The following is a 23,081-nucleotide window of genomic DNA, read 5'->3' as shown; positions in this document are numbered from 1 at the left end:
TCTAGAGAAACTATTTACATGTTTACCAGACCTTGCGCCGCTTCTTGGTTTGTTTGAGCTTTTTTAATCTGTAAAAAAAACTAAAAAAAGAATACACTCAATATTGTAAATTTGCATCATCTGTCTATATTCTTTTGAAAGCCTACGTGTGCCATTTGCTATTATACACTCCTCCAGAGCCAGAACTGTTTTAATGGTTTTGAAGGGAAATCCCTCTTTTAAATCCCTCTTGGTGCAAGCGACCTGCACCCTGGTGCCATCTAAATTATCAGTTTGCTCGAGAACCTCTCTCTCTCTCATGTCGGCATGTAGTACCGTATCTTCATGTCTAGGAGAGAGAATATCAAGTGGAGTCTGTCTGCACCTCTATTCTCACTTTTAAGTGTTGTTTTGCTTATTTAAAAATGCAGGAGACTTGTCTGGTTGAACAGCTGCCCAAATCCCAGCCATTTACCATACAACTTGACTCCTTTCTAGGCTGACTCTTGCTAGTTCAGCAGCTCATGTCACCAGATGATGTGTGTTGAACGATATACTTTTGTGCTTTTCTTTCTGTACTGCCTCAAAGAGTTTTACTTGCCAGGCGGTTAAGCCCGAGGCATCTCTGCCTGACATGCTCTTTGACCTGCAGGATCTTTTTCTAAACCTTACACTACTGTTGCACCCAGTTCTAGAGCCATGAATAAGGATGGAGCACTTACCACTCCCTAAGAAACTACAATTATTTGGGAGGGAAGTCATGCACAGGGACCAGCACACAAGTCACAAGTTGCTCCTGCTCTTCTACCTTCTGAAACCGCCAGTTCTCAGCAAACATGCCGGGCACAGAGAATGTAAGGAAGCAATTCTCATCCATTTCACCAGCTAATACGTGGCTAATTGAAATACTTAAAGTATTTTTTATTATTATTCCAGTGCAGTGGGGGTTCCTCGTGGAGTTGGTTTTTCCCACATTAATATGTTCTGTGGGGTTTTTTTTGTTTTGTTTTTTTTTTTTGTTTTGTTTTATTTTTTTTAAAAAAAAAAGAACCACAACACAAAAAAAACCAAACCCACTCACTTTTCCCTGACTTGATGGGATTTTCTTGAGGTCCACATTGACTCTGCTGGTTTGCATTCTAGAAAATGGCTATTTTAGCCAAAGAAAGGTGAAAAGTCCCATATCTCATACCTGTAACATACCTCCCAAATTGACAAACACGACTCCATGATGAAGCAAATATAGTAGCAGGATATTTAAGTAAGGCAAAGCCAAACAACTATAAGCTCATTATTTTGATATCAATAGAACTTCAGAGAAAATGTGTTAGGGAAGAATAAAGATAAGAAAAACTACAAATAGGTGGCAATCAGTCGCTGGGTAAGAAAGGCATCAGAAACAGCAGCCAGTGGCAAGTGCTGTATTAGACTGTCTTTGTCGCAGAAAGAGAAGAGAGCGGTTAGAGAAGGCACTTAACTGGGATAGCGGATACAGTTCTTGACATCTGGGTCCAAAATTGAGATCAGACTACGGCAGGAGCATAAAACCTCTATACAAGTGAGGAATATGAAGAGCCTGAAGAAAGATTGATTTGCTTAGCTTGGCTAGGAAGAAAAGAATTAGGGCTGTAAGAGTTTAAGATAAATTAAAGAATAAGTATTGGAGAATAAGAGCCAACTAATTCCAAGGAACAAGGTAAAAAAGGTCATATATTTGGCCAAGAAGTTTAGCATGAAAATTAGAAAGAGATTTCTAGCCATGTGCAGAGCAAAGCTCCAAAACAGGCTTCCAGTAGCACCAGAGTGGACACAAAAACTGACTGGCTCCAGGCTGGAGTCTGAGAAGGACAAAAGGATTTCTGTGGTTGTGAAGCCTTTGCTACAAACCCGTCTTCCACCTTTCACTTTTTTGGGTGGCCACTCTGGCAGCACTATCTAAATTAGGACTAACTACAATTAAGACTATTTTAAACAATTCTCCAAACTTTGCTCAGAAGATAATTGATAGAGTTTCTTGCACACACACAGTTAGACAGCCCCTGTCTAAAACATCGGCAGTGAGGTCAGTTGTAGAGTTAGGACAATGTTACATACAAACAATAGACTCCCAAAACCTGAGAAAACACATTTCCTTTATGTCTACAGAAAAGTATGGGAAGACCACATCATCAATGACGTAGCTTAACAACCAGGTTCTGATTCATGTTATAGTTATTACATTATTGTTACCCACCCATCACACACAAGAGGGAAATAAACCTACAAGATATGTACTCAGAATGACTGAACTTCACATGTAAGAGGAAGGCAGTATCAGAAGAATCCAAAGTTCATGTCTCAGGCTTTGGCTCAGCTTTGTGGAAGAATGACAACACCAAACTCCTAGCCTCACCAGCAGTGCCTTTTCTGTGATGCAGAATCAGGGTTAAACATGAACTAACTCAGATTCTCTATGAACCAGAGCCTGACAGACCAAAGCCACAGGCAGACACTGGGGATTGGAAATTAGAGTTTGAGGAGTAGATATGTCAATGACTGAGTGATGCTCACCCAAGTCAGGTGTTCAAAGGAAAATTGAACATGCAGTTTTAAAGCAAAATCCCTATAGCTGGATTAGAATCTTCCTTTCCACAAATACTTCCTCTATAAGCCCTTCAGAAGATTTCATTGTTCAGTATCTGAGGCTTCAGGAAAGGTGGGAAGTAGTCAGAGGACAGGCAAGGGTTTTCATGGCTGAGATCATTCATTACAAGATCGCCAGATAAGGGATATGAGAAAAGTAAAAAAAAAAACCAACCCTGTCACTGTCAGGAAGAAGGACAACAGCTCTACACAACTGATTTTTTTTAATATTTTTTTTTAATCAATTGTGGGCCACGTGATTGAAATCTGGACCTGGTACTTTACTCAGATGAACTGCCACATCTGAATTTCTCTACTTGTTTTCAGAGCTTCTTGCATCTCCCTCAGCTTAGCTTCGCTGAGGTACTGATAAACCATGAGCTATTCAGCAAGTTCTACTGCACATGAAATAAAGGCTAAAGGCACCGCACTAAGGACCAAGCTTTCAGCCAACAGAGAGGAGGCTAAGGTAAAGCCAGTTTTGCAACTGGGAGAGCAATTTCAGCTTATAATTGCTTCCTCCTTTGAGAACTGCAGGGGATTGCCTAAGTTATATCAATGCTTTGCAGTTGTTTAGACAAAATGTGGTCATTTCATAACATGCAAATATTCTGAACCAGCCCACTAAAATTCATCCAGAGGCATGCTACAAACTAAACAGCAGAGTCTACATCATGTTTGTGATGCTGAGGAGTGCACTAGTATACAAACCACACTCCTCAGAAAAGTATAATTTACACTTTCTTATTTGCACTTTTGTAGATTTCTATCATGTATAAATGAACCGTACTTTACCCAGAAAACTATATCGCACTCAAAATTTTTGAAGGAAGAGGACTAATGTATATGAAAATATTAACTTATAAGCATGGAGGATACGGTCAGCATTTCAACATTCTCTAAACACCACTTAAATTAAACTAGATGTCACTGGTTTCTTACACAACACTATCTCAGAGTAGTAGGTCTGGAGAGGCAGTAAATCCTTTCAGAATAAGGTGCAGTCTACTGAGCCCATGACCTTATGAATGCACAGATTCAAGCTCCCAATAATACTGAAAGATGAGAAGATACTTGATTTCATTGAACAGCCTTTTAAAAATAAAAGGATGGCTTTCAGCATAGAAATGTAACCTTTTAAAGGAACAGCGATGTAATGCTATCTCCAGAAAAAGACACAGCAGGGCAATCCACTGTATTCACAGTCAAAAAGGACCAAAACCCTCATTTGTTCCCACGTGTACAAATGGAAAGTTTATACAATAATGAATACGATTAGGTAGCATTTATGCTAAAATCCAGAGGTATGCTAAATGGACCATGGTCTGGGGACAAACCCATAAATATAAGAGCCAAAAAGGAAAAAAATAATAATAAAATCACATTCCTAAACCAATCCTGGGGTGGAGGATAATGTTTCCTTAGGCATCAGCTTTATTTTCTATATTCAACATAAGCCAAGGAATTGTTCACAGTTTACAGAGTTTTTACATTGTTTGCACCATGCTCAGAATCATTTTGATCTCAACACAGAACAACCAAAAACGCTGAACGCGTACTTTCTCTGTGAAGTCACAATAATTACATTGGTTATTGCATTTTCTTTATTCCTACAAACAGTACTTCTGTCAATCTGCACTAGCCGAAGTACAGCATTTCCAAAGGAAAAGAACTTCCAGATCTGTAGAAGCCTGTGCATGGGAGGCTGCGAAGGGAACAAAGCGAACCCAGGGAGTATCCACATCTTCAACAGCTTCAGTTACTGTGCAGAAAATGGTCACGTACCTCTGAATAGAGTATCCCCATGCCTATTCTTCACAGCTTGAGTTCGTTCTTGTTCACCAGCCCAACAAGTTAACCTCACTTGAAATGCGCTTGAGCTCGTTTGAATCTGGTTAATATTTAACCTAAAAGTATCCCTCTTTCTTAAGCTACATTTCCTTTAAGTGATTTCTACTGGTAGCATGAAACAATTGTCTTCAGAAACCCAACCCAGGCAGGTAAACCTGAGAACAACAGCTTACAGGAGACTGACCGAACAAGTTACAACAGAGAAACATTTTCCTTTGTAATTTTTGCAATAACAGCCTCCAGTTGCCTAAAAAGGAAAGTAGCAAAACAGGCTGAGGAGGGGAGGAGGGAGGGAGAGAGAGAGGAAGAAAGTTTCACAACTAAAGAAAGGGAGGCAAGCAAAGAGGAAGAAAAAAAAAAAAAAGGCATGAAACCTAAAACTTAACACAAGTAACTATGAATGGTAGCTCATTTGCCACCCAAGCTACTACTGACCAGACCATATCCCAAGCAAGAACACTTCAGACACCTACCAGGAAAAGGGAAACAACTAGATCCCACACCTGTAATGAGCTCCCAGTATAATTAGCTCCAGCCTCTAATTGAATAGGCCAGCTGCTTTCACCCCCTTTTGCCCAGTCTCCTCTTCCTAGCCCAGCCCAATCAATGAATGTGGTTCATGTTTAACATGCTAATTTTATGTTAACTGCAGTAGAGCTTCCTTGGGAAGAGAATTATTGTTGATGTCACCATTCCCTTTGAGTGTTCATGGTTCTGAAGACAAGATGCTGATAGCATTTCCATACTACACTCAGACAACCTTTTTGAGTAGGGCATGTACATTTCAAATATCTGCAGACACCCCAAAAATCTCTTTTCCCTTTGTAGTTTAAATCCATATTTCCTATATTTCAAGTATATTCTTAAACAAGATTAAAATACATGTATGTGACTGGTCAGCCTTAAATCCAAGCCCTCTACCTTACATTTAAGAACTTTTATTTCCATATAATTTTCATATTTATTCTCCAGTGAGATGGAGGGCCATAAAAAAAAATTACTTACACTGTCTCTATCCTTCTCAGGTTAAAGTAGCATAGCACCACTGACTGTAGCATTAGTTTGTTGGCACCAGTTCTAACCCTTTCAATGGCTGTTTACCTGAAGAAAATTAGGTTGGCTTGTAACAGAAACATATGCTACACCCACCTGTGGTAAACCTCACTGAGATCCTCCCAACAGATTGATCTTTCAGCGTATGGTGAATATTCTGTTGGCCCAAAGATGTGGAGCAGTGATTAACACCTCAAAGGTGGAAAAAGTATTCCTCGCCAGTATTTCTTCCCATCCAAACCCTAAGGAATAGACCACCTCCTCCATCAGCCAGCCAGGTTGTTGGAATTTATAAACTACAACTCGTTGACAGAAGCCTCAAATCACTCAGCTGTTACATATAACAACTAAGTAGTTTACTTAATCCTCTCCTAACACCAATATATAGATGCATGGTAACATGGAAAAGTATTTTAAAAAAACCCAAACAAACAAAAAACAACAAACAAACAAAATCCCTCCTCCACAAAGCACAGCGATAGCTTCAGGCAACACCTTTCCCAAGAGAGTGTAAATTACCATTTAATCCAGCATCACATCTCAGGCCCTCTTGAAAATCAATCAAGTGACTAATTTGGTCAGAGCTTCATCTGGAGAACAGATAAGCAGCCCAATCATGATGAGGTATGAGACTCCTGCAAATTTATGTAGTCCCAGGTTCACTTCTGCTTCACATATTGCTTTAGTGTTCTTCACCATGCTTATAAATGAGGATTTGAATCCTGAAAATTTTAATCTTTTTTGGTTGAATGAGTCTTTTTTCCCCAAAAGGTGCTAAGACTCTGTGCATGGGCAAACTGTCACCTACTCAGAAATGTGTAGGAAGTGTGGTTCTTACTCTATGAAAGAATTTAACAGCACTTTGAAAGTTTCATCTGAGCCAAAGTGAATTAAGAGTTTGTCAGAAGGGCCTTCATCAGAGAAAGAATAAGGGCTACTCATTTTTTAAACTAAATATCAGTTAAACTTCAGAACAGCACATTCAATAAAAGACACGGAAGATCCTTTGTCTCTTTAATTTCCGAGTACTATAAATGATATTGCTCCACATGGCATGAGTTCCGCTACCCTCAGGAAATAAATTTATGGCCTGCTGGAGCTGTGTGTGCAGAACAGTCCTCAGAAATGGGTATTCCCGAGAAAAGCAGTCCTGGAACGGCCGGTGTCTGGACAAGAGGAACACTCACCCCTTACACTTTGCCTCAGAAGACTGTCAGCTACTCGGGCAACGTCCCTGTAGCACTCTAAGGGTCCCTTGCACCTCTGCTTCAAGACAGGACTAACTCAACAGCCCCACTGAGCACAAAGAAGCCCCTCCATGGCCCGGACCGGAGCCTATATTTTATAACACTCCAGCGTTTTTGAAACAGAATAGGTACTCTCTCAGCTGGCACGGTGCTCTGAGTTAAGGACAGTACGTCCTGGGAAGTTTCTGTGTACCTTTTAGGCTTTGTGTTTCCTATGCTCTTTTTATATGCGTTACTTTCATTGTCTCTTTTCCCTATTGAGGTGGGTTTACCTGTCTTTTGCTCTTCACTTAATTCCTACGGACAATACCAGAAACAATATCATACGTCCCATATGCCGGCATGAGGTGAAACTAGGTAAAATGTTGCAGATCATTGCAGGATGACAATCTTATAAAACAAAAAATGTAGTATGGCGTTAGCTGGGAATACAGCAGAGAAAAGTCTCCTGTATCTCTCACTAAGCAGGGCTATCAGACTTGCCGAGCTGTAATGTTTTTCATTGAGAAATCACTTTTTTTCCTTTTCCACAGACTGCGCTCTATAAAGCAGAATTGTTTCTGTGGTGACTCTCAGGTTCTGTTTATTAATAAAGACTTACTTCATTCCGCTTGCCCACAGAAGACAGCAGATGATTAGCACCCACAATCCAGAGAATTTGCTGCCCCAGGCCAGTTTCAGAGAGGACTGAGCCCCTGGGCTGACTATAGTTAGGCAGAGGTATCCAAACATGCAGTGTTTTCACAGAGTTCATGGAAATGGCTTGGAAGACGCAAGAAATCTTGTTAGCATCCTCTCTGAGTCAAAGTTTACATTGTGTTTCCAGCCTTAATTCAGAACCTGAGAATCCCTACAGGGGCAGGCTAATTCAGAGCAAACTGGTCTTTTTGTGTCGTGGTGTCTTGAATCTGACACTGAACAACAAGTTTAGGAATGTGTGTGCGATGCTAAACACACACTTTTCAAATCACTTGTATTTTTATTCCAAGATTACCTGACAAAGAAGAATTGTCCCCCAGCAATGTGCAAACAACAGTTCAGAAAACAAGTGACCGTGACAGATTCTGTACAAACCACAGCAGCAGAGGCCGCGCTCATAGGTAGAAAGCGTTGAGAAAAGGTGGACTCTCCCTCCTCTTCACCCCAAAATTATGTGGTCACAGCACTCCTCAAGACAGGCAGCAGTACAGATCAAGACCTGTCACAGCCTCAGGGGGCAAAAATCCCCCAGGTCCCTGCTAGATATCCTAACCAGAAGTTAGACACCTCTTTACCTCTCCCCCTCCATGGTGCAATCAGCTCTTTCGGAATGTCATGCAACAGCGCTGTTTATCATAAAGTAATTCCACTCCTTGAATACTGCCAAATCAGTACCTAAAGGTGCTCTCCTATACGTGCAGACCTCACACAGCACTCTACTGCTGCTCATAAGTGAATCTTTATTTCCTTCTATTGGCAAAGGTTTCTGCCAGTGCAATCAGTCTGCCAGTGGAGACAGACTGGGAACTGCAGCAGGAGACACGAGCAAAGCAGTCAAAGCAGAGGTAAGCTGCTTGCACATATGCGTTCATGGTCTCTTTCTCTGTTCTCTATCTCCATAAAGATGTGCAGTCTTGCTTTTGTGCCCTTGCTTGCCAGGGTAGGCAGCCTGCGTTCTTTCTGGTCTGCAAGCCTGATGCTGTGCACCAAAGCACGTGTCTGTTCAAGCTGAGGAGAGGAAGAAGTCTTTGACCCGCGCAAATGGGAAAAAGGAGTAACTGATGGGATTGTTTTGTTCTGCTTGTTGGTGTTTTTTTTCTAAGGATGCCACTGTGGGTGGATAAATATCTCAGTATTGAAAGCATGTGCATGAATTGGATGTTCTCCTCTCACAGTTCCAAATGCATTTAAGCTCCCCTTATAAGTTAACCAGGGGATTCTTGACATCTGCTAACCACGGTAACAGCCCTGGTGCCTTTCTGTCCCATTTACAGTGTACGTGAAAAAAATATTATGACCCTCTCAAGAGTACACTGATGAATTTCATTTTGGTAAATGCTGCTCTTTGGCACTGCTTCATTACATAAAAAGACTAGATTGCTGTTCAAGGCTCCTACAGTCAAGACTTTGCCACTGAAATTAATGAGAGAGGGCATGCCAAGCCTTGGAGTTAATTGGTGCATTCTATCTGATTTACAAAGCATTCACCTGGAAGTACCTTAAAACATGCCAGCTAAACCAGGTGATAATATAGTATATATAAAAATGTATACCCTGAAAAGGGCAAGAATTTAGCTACCCTATTGCCTCACTTTTAGTACAAAAAAACATATTGTGACTTCACTGAATAAAACAGCAGAAAGCAGTGGAGTATCTACTTTAAAACTGTGCTTCCAGAGCACATGGGTGGGAGGATTTCTGTTCTGTAGACAGAAGAATGGAAGTATTCTCCTACAAAGTGGATGGACTAGAGTGAGTTTGGATGCCAACATTAAAATAAAGGATATATTCCAGTTTTGGTTTAATCCAAACGTTCTTGTGACTCAAGGGGTATGATAGATTTAATCAAAAATGAAAAGAATTGAGAACTTCCTCCCTGTCATTGTTTCAGCTGGGATAGAGTTGACTTTCTTACTAGCAGATGATATAGTGTTATGTTTTGGATTTGGGATGAGAATGGTTTTGATAGCACACTGATGGTTTTCGTTGTTGCCAAGCAGTCAAGGGATTTTCTGCTCCTCACACCACCCCACCAGCGAGCAGTCTGGGAGTGCACAAAAAGTTGGGAGGCGACACAGCCAGGCCAGCTGACCCCAACTGACCAAAGGGATAGTCTATATGATGGCATGCTCAGTATACAAAATTGGGGGAAGAAGAAGGAGGGGGGGGGGGCGGAAACAGACCTTGGGCAACCTCCAGCAGACTCCCCACTTGGGTCTTCCTGTGGAACTCCACGCCACTCTTCCTAACACAAACACCCCTGCATGTGCTCTTTCACACAGCCCCAAGATGTGGTGCCTCCTCATGCTGCTCTGCGCCCAAGGAATTGCCTTTTCAGCAGGATTCACCACACCCTCCACTCTGAATTTAGACAAAAGCCAGTACGGGAAGACTCGCAACCCCGAATGCTTTATGAACGTTGTAAGTTGGGTCATTTTCTATCTCTTTCTTTCTAAATTGTCTCTCCCAGTGCCACTATCATCACCCCATCACTAACAGTCCCTATCAAAAGACTAAAAGTAGGGCCCTTTCAAATGGGTTCCTCCACCATTGTGATAGGGAGCACATGCCTAGAAGAAATCTTGATGCTCCCATCCAGCAAGTCTGAGCTGCCAGAGAGAAGAGCTCCACTGCAGTGGAGGCAAAGGCAGGTTTCTAGTCTCAAAGGAAGTAAAGTCCTCCTCTTCTGTAACAACCTGTTTGCTCAGTACAGTGGCAAAGGAGGTTGTACCCCTTCTTCCAACAGCAGATTCTCACAACACGGAGTAACCCAAGACCCCCTGCTCTGCATCACCGATGATTTCCTCATGATACTGGCAAGAACGTAACAGGTGGTGTTGTGAATGAGTCTGTAATAGGAGATCCACCCTACCCAGATTGCCCAACCACACTTTTGCAAGAAAGGATTCATTATGGACCAAAACACTTATCTTTTGGCACTGTCTTATACAGGCACTGCCTCATGTTTACGCTCTAGAAAGGTACGATCCGTATCAGCCTTGCAAAGCAGGAGAAACTATCTCCCAACTGAGTCACTCAATACAGTTCTGCGTTGTCACATAATACGGGGTCAAACACCAGACAACTACCACCTAAGCAGGTCTGAAGAAGGCTTTTTATACTTCTTTTTACAAGACATGCATTATTTATTCTGAGTCATAGTCCCTGTGACCAGAGGCCTTGCACTCCCACCACAGAGCAGCCCACATCCACACTGCTCAGCTCCAAAACAGGACAACTTGCATGTTAACAAACTCTCCTTTGGCTTCCCGCAGAGTGAAATTATCAGGTATCATGGATACCCCAGTGAGGAATATGAAGTTACCACGGAGGATGGATACATTCTTGCTGTTTTCAGAATTCCTGCTGGGAGGAACAGCAGAAATACAGGTGTGAAAGTCATAGGTCATAAGGAAGATCTGAGAATCAATTCTTACACAGGTCCCCCATCTTTCCCCTTTGTACATTCAACAGCATGTTCCACACCTTTCCATCTCATCAAGAGCACTTAGTCAGGAACGCGGCCGGAGTTCTTTACATAGGTTAAAAAACTCCTGTAAAACCAAACTCTGCACCCCAGTTTTAACTACACATTACTTACTATTACAGCATACGAAACCCCTCTTCTTTTCCAGGAAAAAAGCCTGCAGTCTTGCTACACCATGGTACTTTAGGAGATTCTATTCAATGGATTTCTAACCTGCCCAACAACAGCCTAGGCTTCGTCCTCGCAGATGCTGGCTATGACGTCTGGCTGGGAAACAGCCGAGGAGACACCTGGTCTTTAAAACACAAGAGCCTTAATCCCAGCCAGAAAGAGTTCTGGCAGTACAGGTACTCTGTGGAGAAAGAATTACTGAAGAAAGCAACTTTCAGGGGACTAGCAAGATTGGGCAGTTAATATTGGGATGCAGAACCTTTCTCCTTCTGGTTATATGAAAAAATCCCCTTGTGGATTGTGTGAAAATCCTACTGGTTTTTATATAATGTGACTTCAAGTGGGACATGCAACATCTAAGGAGACTAAACCAACTTTTTTCCCCAGATGCAGTCACTTCTGGGCATGTCAGGGATTGATAAGAAGGGCTTGGCTATGCGTTCTGGACAGGTCCTTCTGGAATTAGCACATGCAGAAGCAAAGCTGAAAGTACACAGGTCACCTTTGTCCATACACAGTGCTGGTTTCTTTGGGGAAAAGACTTCCAAAACTGGGAGGCATCGGTAACCTTGAGGTCTCCCACCAGATACCATGTCCCAAGTGCAGGCAGGAGGGGACACTGCTCAGCTCAGTCTAGAAATCTGATCTATCACCACTGATGTTAACTGAGAGAGAAATATCTCTTGTAACCCATGCTGGTGAGATCAGTGATTAAATACACCTCTGTAAGAGCCTCAGCTATCAAACAAAACCTCCTTTTGGGCAGAGGGCCCAAGGCATCAGGCAGCCCGGCAGTACGGTCTCATCCCTCTACCTACACCCTTCCCCAACTCAAGCAGGAATGCAGACAAAGCGTGCAACCTCACCTTTCAGTGGGTCAGGAGCAAAACTGACATTCAGTAACTCCCACCGTGACAGCCAAATTGTCTGCTCACTTTTTGTGTTTCTCCCCTGTAGCTTTGATGAGATAGGTAAATACGATATTCCAGCAGAGCTGTACTTCATCATGAATAAAACTGGACAGAAGGACGTATACTATGTTGGTCACTCAGAAGCTTCAACTGCAGGTAATATTAGGACTTCCTGGGAACAAAACAGTACCGTTTGTGTTTATGATTTATATAGAGAAGATCCATGAGTAGATATTGGTGTTTCTGCCATGGTGTGCCGTTGCCCTTTTACAAAAATAAATTTAGAAACAGAGGACAAAATGGGTGGAAGTGGCATGTGGCCATATTCTTAGCAATTATTATTTTCTTCTATGTGCATGCTAAGAGTCTTTTTGCAAAACAAATCATTCAGGTCAAGACATTGCCTCCATTGTCTTTAGATACCTATGTTCTAGGTAACTGGTTAAAGTTCTCGCCAAATCCATCAGTTGAGAAATTTAGACGTGTTCAGAAAACAGGATGGGATGCACACTTTTTTGGTTTTCCTTCCTTCCTTCCTTCCTTCCTTCCTTCCTCATTCTCTTATTTTATGCGTGCACCCACTCTCAGCTGAGATTGCACTTAGTTACAAGTAAAAATTCTGCTCTTAATCTTCAGATAATTATGGTATTACTGCATGACATAATAAACATACACAATCTTTTACAGACTGCAAGCTGAAAAACTCATTATTTTATTAGAGTTTGGGGAACTTTACAGGGAATTTGAAATAAGAAAATCTGTTTAATGCATCTTCTCCCCCCAAAATGGCCTTAACACCAAATTGTTCTGAGCAAATGAGTATCTGGACATGCTCTGATGAACCTGTATCCTTAGAATGAACTCTGTCTCCTAAATGACAGTTTCAAGAACCAAACACTTTCCTTGGGTCTGCAGCACAGAAATGGACAACAGCCAATGGGCTGCTAATCTCGTCTCACTTCTTTGCTGCCAACCGCTTTTTTTGTTTATTTGGTCTGTGGAGATCTCTTCACTGAGTTGCGTCTTCTATGTCTACAGGCTTCATAGCATTTTCTACCTACCCCGAGTTGGCTCAAAGGGTTAAAGTGTTCTTTGCTTTGGCACCAGTAGTCACAATCACACATGCTACCAGTCCTCTGATATCATTTGCACGTCTTCCCTCGTCACTGATCAGGGTAAGTCATTCCTCTTTCTAAACGACATAATTGTCTGCTTTGTCTCTACTGGACTCAGTCAAGCTGAACTGATTTTAAGAGGGTGATGAGTTAAGAATTAATTCAGCGGGTCAGACTGCTGACAGTGCTGGTAGGCTTCAGACTTTCCACAGAGCTAAGCTGCAAGGCTTGATACCGCATCTCTTTTGCAACTTCTTTAAGATAACAGGCATAATTTCACCATTATTTGTTTAAATCAAATATTTTTGAAGAATGTTTACAAATACCAGAATAAAAGGAATCTAACATAGTCTACGAAATCGAGCCTTAAGCACTAGTAGAAAATCACAAATAAGATATTTCACACCTTAATTTTATTATTCATGCGGTTCATTTATGCTTGTGAAATATTTCCTTGTAAAACGACAAAGGAAACTTAAAGGGAAATACCTATTTCACACCAAAATTTGACAATTTAACAGAATTTGACAGGAATGGTGGAAATCTACCATGCTTTACTTTATGTTAAACTGGAGGAGCACATCTATTTTCTGTCCAAACTGTCCCCATAATGTGACTATAGACCATCCAGCTCTACACCCTTCTCACTTGTCTGCTCCCTCTTTACTTAGTAGCAATACTCCCAGTACAGTTTGTGCACATGCCTGGAAGAAATATTAGGGCAAAAAGGGACGTCCTATACCCTGCAGTCATGAGTGCAGGCAACTGCCCTTTCTCAATGAGGTCAGCGTGCTAAAACCAGATGGGTAGTGACCTCCAGGACTCATGCCTAATAATAAGAAGCAGGAAGAACATGGGGTGTGGGTGCTCTTGGGAAGAGCACACTTTAAAGGATACCGGGATGGTAAGCAGTTTCAGCAGTCTTAGTTAAGAGAAGTGGGAGTGACAGTTTGCTTCACAAAATAACCCTGAAACAAGGGAAAAAAATTTTTTTGCACTTTTCCTCCCCTCAGTTATTACTTGGCTGCAAAGGAGTTCTTCAGCAGAATGAACTGCTGAAACAGCCTCTAACATGGCTCTGCAGATCTCTGGGAAATTTTTGTGTCAGTATCTTCTGCTTCATAGCTGGGGACAGAATGCAAAGTCTGAACACGGTAAGTATGTCCAAGAACACTTTAATAAAAGTAAAGCTAAAGTAATTTTGAAGGAAAACAATTTTTCTGCCTTATATCTACATACGGTCGCAGGGACATAGAGAAATGTGTTGGGGTTTTCAGTAATGCCAACTAGGACCTCAGTTAGTATGAGATCTGCCACCTAACATGTTCAAATCACACAAGGAAGAAAGGCTGAATTCAGAACAGTCCCATCTTGCAATGATGTCCCTCAGTGCCCCCTCTTCTGGGGATAAGCAAAAGAAAAGTTGGACAGATAGCAAAGCTTTTTAAAATGGACAAATGGATGGAGAAAGATCTTTTTTCTTTTGCACAACTGATATTTTCCTTCCTAATCAGGAAGACATCCAGATAATCTGAACATAAGATGTTGTTTCTTTTTGGTCGCTACACATCAAAACATTTCCAGCCCAAACTCAAAGCTGTTTCTTCACACTTCTCTCAAAAGCAAGATGTCGTTCCTTTACTCCGGCTGCTACCTTTTTTTCTTGCAGACCTTCAACATGTCAGTTCTCCAGTGGCCTTTGATCTCACATACACTATTTAACAAGTGTTCCCATAAAAATCTCCCACACACGTAGCCTCATTATGCTTGAGCAGACAGTCTATTAACAAGCCTCCTCTACCAATTAAGCACAGCACTATTTAAAAGCATCATATCATACAAACTGTAGAATCAGTGAAAAACAAAGGCCATAACGCTCCCCAAATGATGTTTTCCATATGACTAAGCACTAATGTGGGAAAGACTCTCCCAAGGGGATAAAACATACTCTTTCCTATTGTAAACTCCCATATTTGTGACTCTCTCACAGAATCACAGAATGGTAGGGGTTGGAAGGGACCTCTGGAGATCATCTAGCCCAACCCCCCCGCCAGAGCAGGGTCACCTACAGCAGGTTGCACGGGTCAGCGTCCAGGCGGGTTTTGAATGTCTCCAGAGTGGGAGACTCCACCACCTCTCTGGGCAGCCTGTGCCAGTGCTCTGCCACCCTCAAAGTAAAGAAGTTCCTCCTCATGTTTAGATGGAACTTCCGATGTTCAAGTTTGTGCCCGTTACCTCTTGTCCTATCACTGAGCACCACTGAAAATAGATTGGTCCCATCCCCCTGGCACCCTCCCTTTAAGTATTGATAAGATCCCCCCTCAGTCTTCTCTTGTCCAGACTAAAAAGACCCAAGTCCCTCAGCCTTTCCTCATCAGAAAGATGTTCCAATCCCCTAATCATCTTCAAAGCCCTTTGCTGGACCCTCTCCAGCAGTTCCCTGTCTATTTTGAACTGGGGACCCCAGAACTGGACACAATACTCCAGTACTCTCTTCAACCTTCTTTTTGATATTTGAAGAATATCCTATTAAAATGGGGTTTTAAAACAGCAGCAGTATGTTGCTCAGGTCCTTCACAGCTTTGTTCTCTCACAGCACTGGATCACTGCCTTTATAACACTTCTGCTTTCTCTCCAGAGTCGAATAGATACATACATAGGCCATACCCCTGCTGGATCATCCGTACAGAACGTTATTCATTGGCATCAGGTATAACTGTGTACTGACATATAAACAGAGTCTTGTTCCTGCTTTTTATGCAACTGACAGCCTCCAGGGAAGTCCAGAGGTAGTGGATCTGGGAAACCGCCTATCACATCTTCTCGTGTGCTGCCATGAGCACCTGCCACAGAGGGAACACTGTTTCCTGTGGCTCACCAGACCATCACCTGAATCGCCCCTTTGGTATGAGGGACTGAGATTTCCCCAAGGTACATCAGGCCTCTCCGCACGGTGGGCTCTAACGGCTTCCAGCCTTCATCTTTATTTATGAAGACATTTGGCTTGAGAGCTGCAGAAGCAAACGCAAGCACGGTCTAGGCACTTGGCAGGCAGGAGGATGGCAGTGGAAATTGAGCAGCCAGGGGATGGTCCAAACAAGGAAGCGATCCAAGTTAAAGCTTTTCTTCCAGAGGGCTAATTGAAGCCTGCATCATCTCCTAAAACCAGTTAACTGCACAAAGGCTTCCGCTGGCACTGGTGGCAAATGGGGAACTGCCTCTCCCGCTGGCATCTTATGCCACTGCCAGATCTAAGCTTGTTCTGCCTGTGCTCCAAATCAGACCAGGGCAAGACAGCATCGGCTCAGAAACACATCACTGTATGTGCGCAGAACTGTGGCCACTTCTGCCAACACTTGAATATATGCATTTTCCTGCACGCACCCCTGATTAAAATTCCCAGGAGCCAGACCACCAGCACCCAGAGACAGAAAGCAGAGACAGCCTAGCAGATTTCTAGCATACCCTCAGTTACTGAAAGGTTTCCATAAAAAAAAATGCACACACATTTTCAGTAAGACAGAGTCGTCTTCTATTATTATTTTTTCCTTTTACACAGCACATTCAAGAAGACAACAGTTTGTTGTCTTGTAAGAAGTACAGAGCCTCTGCAGGTGTCGCCACTACTGTGAGCAGACCAGACAAAACTGACACACCAAAGCCGAGGTGTGTGAGGAGGTATTATCCGTTCCACTAGACTAGTAGTAGCCCTGACACACCTCCACGTCACAAACAGGGACCCCAACTTTAGCTAACTAAGGTAGCCAAGCAAAATTTCAGTAACAAAACATACCAAGGGTGGCAGCTGAGGATCAGGAGGGAATGTTAGCAAGGGGAAAGGCGATGAAACCACACACCCTGCTGTCTCTCCTCAGTACCCCTGGAAGCCTGTCGACTGCCTGAGCCTTGGCTTCAATCACAGGCAGGAAAATGCCTCCTGCACTCTCTCTGTCTCTTAACACTTTCATTTTATCTGTCCTTGTTACCATATTAATAGATAACACGTACGGGCCAATTTCAAGCTTATGACTACGGCTTTAAGGAAAACATGAAGAAATACAACCAGGTAAGGCAATACGGTTTCCCTGAGAACTCATCCTTGGGCCCTGGCAAAACTAAGGACAGAAAAATTCAGATTTTAGCACCTGTGAGTGCTAAAGAGGGGGAGAGTGGTCTGAAGTAATGTTTCACCTGAATTGAATACTCATACGTGCAGAAGTCTATTCACAGACAAGGCATAGACAGTTCCTTGCAGACAGCAAACAGAAGTTCGTTTGGCCCCCCCTACCGATGCAGGGATGTGTCCAACAACATGTCATTCCCAAAAGGCCAGGAGCCACAGCCAGCTCCTAGGACCGGATGAGCATGGAGCTCTTCACTTCCCCAAAAATCCTCAAGGTGTTTGTTGCCTTTCAGTTAAGGGGGGAAATGAAGTCACACTACAGTGACCTCTCCAATCAGCTGCCAATCATTTTGGTTCCAACCGGCACATTTGAGTGGCAGTATCCTGTGCTGTGCCAGGGCAGGCTGCTTTTACAAGGCAGAAAGGCTCCGGAGATATAACCAGTCACTTGTACTCATGCCCACTGTCTCAGAAATCTGCTAGAGTAAAATTATAAATGGCCAAACTATTTCCTCGCCACTTAAGTCTCAAGTGTAACAACTAAGGCCAATGGATGCACTCCATGCCCCAACAAAACTTAAAGATCTTCCCACCTTAAATGTTCACCTGAATAAGCTCCACAGTCCGTGCCCGATGAACACAGACACTGCTCTTTCCGTATCCCCACCTCCAAAAGGCACGAGTAGGTGTGAACTGCAGGACAACCCATAGCCATGCGTTAAGGAAAGACACAGGAATAGGACAGATCGTTCCCTTTCACGGTAGACAGGGAATGGCGTTAGGGCAATAGACACTACGAGGGTGACCTTCGTCCTTACTGTTTTACTGTAGCGAGCACAGAAGGCAGAGAGGCGCTTGCACACAATCCTTTCTCTAAACACAACTTCTGATACAACAGCTTTCACTCGGGTCTCCTCCTTTTCTTACAGCCTACTCCTCCTGTGTACCAGATCGAGAAGATAAGCATACCAACTGCTGTTTGGAGCGGTGGACATGACAAATTTGCAGATCCAAAAGACATGGCAAAGCTACTTCCTCGGATTACGAATCTCACTTACCATGAGCATTTTCCTGCTTGGGGACATCTTGATTTCATCTGGGGCCTTGATGCAACTGAGAGAATGTATTGGAAAATCATTGAACTAATAAGAAAACACCTTTAAAGGTTCACACAGGGAATTCATTCATCCAGTAAAAACACCAAAGATTTCTATTTAGTAGTAGAATATGGGTATAGAGATTGGTATAGAGGTTTACAAACCAGTGTTGATTGGTTTGCATTTTTTTTATGTTGCTTTTCATGGTATTACATTATTTTGGTGTCTGCAGGCTCTCTGGGTAAGTTGAGGTACATGGGGATGACTGCTGAAAATACAAACATATTAGAAGGAACACTTCAGAGATCACGTTTTGAAAGATTTTAGCTTTTATAGGACTGATTTCATTTTCTCTTCCCTGGCAGATCAATACCGCATATTCAACTTGAGACAGAGGTGTTATCCCCTGAAAACCCCAAAAGTGGGAGATACTAATTCCTCCGTTGAAGTATTATTGATCTTTGTTTAAATTAAATCACCTATCCTCTTGATTGTTTCACCTGTTTTCTTCTCCTCACACTACCAACAGCAGCAAGCCAGACCCATAATACCTTCACTTGTAAAACTACCCTGGCAATGTAAGCAGACAGTAGTTGGCTTTCATGGCCCAAATGCCAAGGAATCCAACATCAGAAAACAGATGTCAGAGAGAAATCACTTGATTGTGGGACAGATACAGACACTCGCTTACCCTCACACTAACTAACGTTTTTTTCACCCCCTTTCTACAAAGAGCATTACTGTCTTCATGTCCATAACCTGGCAAGTGAGGATTGAGGAGATGCAGACACAGCAGCAGCCTGCACACAAAGGATGACGGCATCCAGGTCAAGAAATATTCCTGGCATTGTTAGTAATGAAGTTGTTTCCAGTTCTTCTAGCTTCTCGGTTCACGGTGTTAGTATGTTCCACTTGCTCACTGTCCTGGTTCGAGCGACACAGGACTAATTTATCTTCTAATACTTGGGAAGACTGCACTTTTAGAAGACTCCAGTTTCTGAATTTGTGAAAATATTTACTTTACAGCCAGCTATGGTGTGTGGGTTTCAAGGTCTCAGTGTTTTTGAGCTTGCCAGGTGCAGGGACGAGGAGGAGCGAGACCCGGGCACTTGACCCAAGCTGGTTATTTCATACCATCAATGTCACATTCAATATAAATTAGAAAGTTTGCTGTGAAGTTCTCTCTCTCCCTTGATGGCTGCCATCCTGAGAACTTCATGCCCCGGTGCTGGACCCCTGAGCCCTTCCCTTCCTCCTGAAGCTGTAGCGCTCACAGTGTCCCACATTTGCTGTCCACTGCTGGGAGTGCACAGCTTCCCACTGATAGAATTGGTGGAGTATAATCTTTGCATATTCTGTATTGGTATCGGGATCAATATTGGTTCTTTAGTGCCGTTAATGTTAATTATCTAATATTACTCTATTAAATCTGTTTATACTTCAGCTCCTGGGTTTCCTTGTTTTTCCCGATTCTCTTTCCCGGGTGGAGAGGGGTCATCGGGTGATAGAATGATTGTCTAAATGACAATAAATTGTTCTGGCTCTCTCAAACCATAACACTCACCTACAAGATTATTCTGGGAGGTGAAAGATCACATCAAAGGATTCATCATTACAGGCCAAGACATGGCAGCACAGCCACTGTGGGTGTTTCTGGGTGGTGGCTTAAGCCCAGATTCCTCAATCAAGGCTTGTGGCAAACGAAACCCATTTGATGATAATCTGGGAGATAGATATCGATATATAAGCAAAACATGTTTGTCTCATGCAGCATAAAAAACACAGGCTAAGGAGATGACACACCTTCTCTAGCAGCCTGTGGTACCACTGGGAACTGAGCTCACAACTTCTGGAGAGGTTAGCAGTCCAAGACACAGAGATTGCCATGTGGCCACTCTCACTTACACCACACTATTTATAAACCCCAGTGTACTGACTACCCCCGAGAACTCAAACCAGACCTAGCCCACCTCCACAACGCAGCAGGGCAGACCTGGCACAGGCAAATCAAACAGTACACCCAATACAAACGCGAGCTCTAGGTCTGCAAGGAGGGGGAGCAGGACCAGGAACTCCAGCTTAGGTAAAAAGGAAGCGAGCACCTCATTGAACCATCTGGCAGCAAAGCCCTTCACCTCTGCTCTCATTCACACTGCTGCAGCCCCACCTAACATTCAGATGAGATGCACACAATGAACCTGGCAGTGTGACGCTGCACAAACCACATGATGGAAAGAGGGAAACCTGAGAATCGCAACACCAAACAACTTCTACCCTCAGCAGTGGTGTCTTTTCTCTGCCACAGAATCAGGGCTAACTATGAACTAACTCAGATTCCCCATGAACCAGAGCACATGGCTCTGCCCAGCTGAAGAAAGCAATGGGCAGACACTGTGGACTGCCATTTCTGGGAGATGAATGAAGGGGGATCTAGCAGTTCCTCAAAACCTGGTTGTGTGGATGCAGGTCTGAGATTAAGCTCACTCAGCTTGGAAGCAGCCACCAAGGTGGACTCCAGGACATCAAGTTCAAACTTTTCTAGAGGGCCTTCCTGTGCTGTACAAGAAGAACCAGCCACAGACACACCCTGCAAGAGGTTACAGGGAAGCATTCAGGTCAGGGACCAACACTGCTTGGAAAAGAGCGCAACATGCAGTGTCTTCCACACTGAACACCTAAATCAGCCTAGCCTTCAACCTAACATCACCTCTGACCTAACTGAGTTTACAAAGGATTGCCAAATTCTCTAAGGGAAGACAACAAATTCCAAATGCTCATCAGATAGGCTCTCAACTTCCTAGAGTTTCCTGCAAGCCAGCGTTATCTTCTTATTGCCATCCATCAGGAATGCTGTCCTGGAATGGCCAGTGTCTGGACAACAGCAACACCCACCCTTTACACTTCCCCTTGGAAGACTGGTTGCGACTCAGACAACATCCCTGCAGCATTGCAAAGGTCCCATTGCACCTCTGCTTCAGGATGGGATTAACGCAACAGCCCCACTGAGTACAAAGAAGCCCCTTCGTGGCATAGACTACAGCCTGTGTTTTATAGCACTTCCAGCCAAACTCAGTGAACCACTGGTGTTGCATGAAAAATCCGAGACAACAAGGTAAGCGTTCCAACAAACAGGATTTTTGTCGCTTGCCCAAATCAGTCCCTCCTGTTTTTAAAGCCAGGACCAAGACCTGTTGCCCCACACCACAGCCACCAACACTAAGAATGGTACTTCAAGACTGGGATGCCAAGCAGCCAGAGCAGCCACACACAGGATGAAACGAAGGGAGGCTGTTACCATGCCTGGGGGCGCAGGATGAGCTAAATACAAGTATCTTAGACCACATCTAGACTCCTGTATCCAGATTTGAGTTCCCAGAAAGACATCGATATGATCAATATATGCTGAGCAATTCAGCAGAAGACCACCAAGAAGGTCATCCAAACTTATCATGGAGTGACAGCTAGATATTCCTAGCAGAGCTCTGGGCCAGCTCACGGCCCTGCAACTGCACAGCCTCCTCAGAAACCCACGCTGACAGCTTCTCTTCCTACTGCAACCCCCTACATCCTCTGCCTTAGGGGAGAAGGTCCCCTCCTCTCCAACCATCCCTTTTTCCCAGGTAGCACAGCCCAGGTACCACTTGCCCAGGTACCACAGCCCCACGATGACCACCACACCTTCCTTGAAACCTTCCTCGAAACCTTCCTCCTCACTCAAAGACACCTTCCTCAGCAACAGTACTGTGTTTCCCTCAGTTAGTTGCATCATAGAGCTGTCTAGGTTGGGAGGGACATTTAAGATCAGAGTCCAACCATGAACCTAACACTGCCAAAACCACCCCTAAACCATGTCTCCCAGCACCACGTCTACCAGTCTTTTCAATACCTCCAGGGATGGTGATTCAACCACTTGCCTGGGCAGCCTGCTCCGGAGGGGGGAGGGGGCGAGGGGAAGCGGCGGGGGCGGGCGATGCCTTGCGCGGGGCTGTAGCGGCGGAGGACCCGGTGGCGCAGAACCGGCCGCGGCCACGCCGCTCGCCCCGGCGCCACGCAGGCTCCTCCCTTCGCCCCGCACCGTAACCTGGGCCGGCGGCGGCGGAAGGCGCTGGATGGGTGGGCGGGCGGGCGCCCCTGAGCTTTGTCTCCATCACCGGCCCGCTCGCACACGGATGCCGGAGCCGGTAAGCAGCCGTGGCCTTCCCCGGTGTGGGAGAGAGCGGAGGTAGGGAGCCGCCTCCCCGCCTCCATCCCCGCCGCTTTGCGGCAAACGCTCCCCGTGGGGAGAGGGAGAAAGGGGGTGGTGCGGTGTGCGCCGCCCCCTCCGGCACCGGGGAGCGGTGGGAAGCGGGGCCGGTACGGGCTCCATCAGCTGGGCTCGGTGCTCGCTTGGGTCCCCGCCTCGGGTGTCAGGTGCCGCGGTCCGGGGAGGACTGTCGGGAATCGCCCTCCTCCGGGCAGGGCGGAACTTTTGGGCACCGACAGCCTGGGGCCGGGGAGCGAGCTGGGGCGAGGGAGGGAGGAGAGAGGGAGCAGGTCCCGGCGTGGGGATGCAGCGTGGGCACCGCCGTGTCACGGGCAACTTCGGGGGGTACGCGGGGGAGCGGCGAGGAAGGGCTTGGGTTAACGCCGCTGATTTCACCGCCTCTACCGAAATGGGTGGTTCTATAGCGTGGTGTGGGGAGCAGAGCCCGGGACGTTATCGTTGTTCAGAGAGAAATAGAACTCG

General features: G+C 44.4%; 1 protein-coding gene across 1 annotated transcript; it reads left to right on the top strand.

The window, feature by feature from the left end:
- Positions 1–9,740: 9,740 nt before the first annotated feature.
- Positions 9,741–18,421, top strand: LOC309674407 (lipase member M-like; the record flags this gene model as incomplete). The annotated part of the gene is made up of 9 exons (XM_082486432.1): positions 9,741–9,872; positions 10,727–10,841; positions 11,087–11,285; positions 12,067–12,176; positions 13,059–13,195; positions 14,149–14,289; positions 15,774–15,845; positions 17,133–17,201; positions 18,188–18,421. The coding sequence occupies 9 exons, from the start codon at positions 9,741–9,743 to the stop codon at positions 18,419–18,421; spliced, it is 1,209 nt and encodes a 402-aa protein (XP_082342558.1).
- Positions 18,422–23,081: the final 4,660 nt, after the last annotated feature.

The sequence above is a fragment of the Vanellus vanellus genome, assembly GCF_965231255.1.
Source record: "Vanellus vanellus genome assembly, chromosome: 7".
NCBI classification, from domain to species: domain Eukaryota; kingdom Metazoa; phylum Chordata; class Aves; order Charadriiformes; family Charadriidae; genus Vanellus; species Vanellus vanellus.
This window is presented reverse-complemented; position numbering and strand designations above follow the sequence as displayed.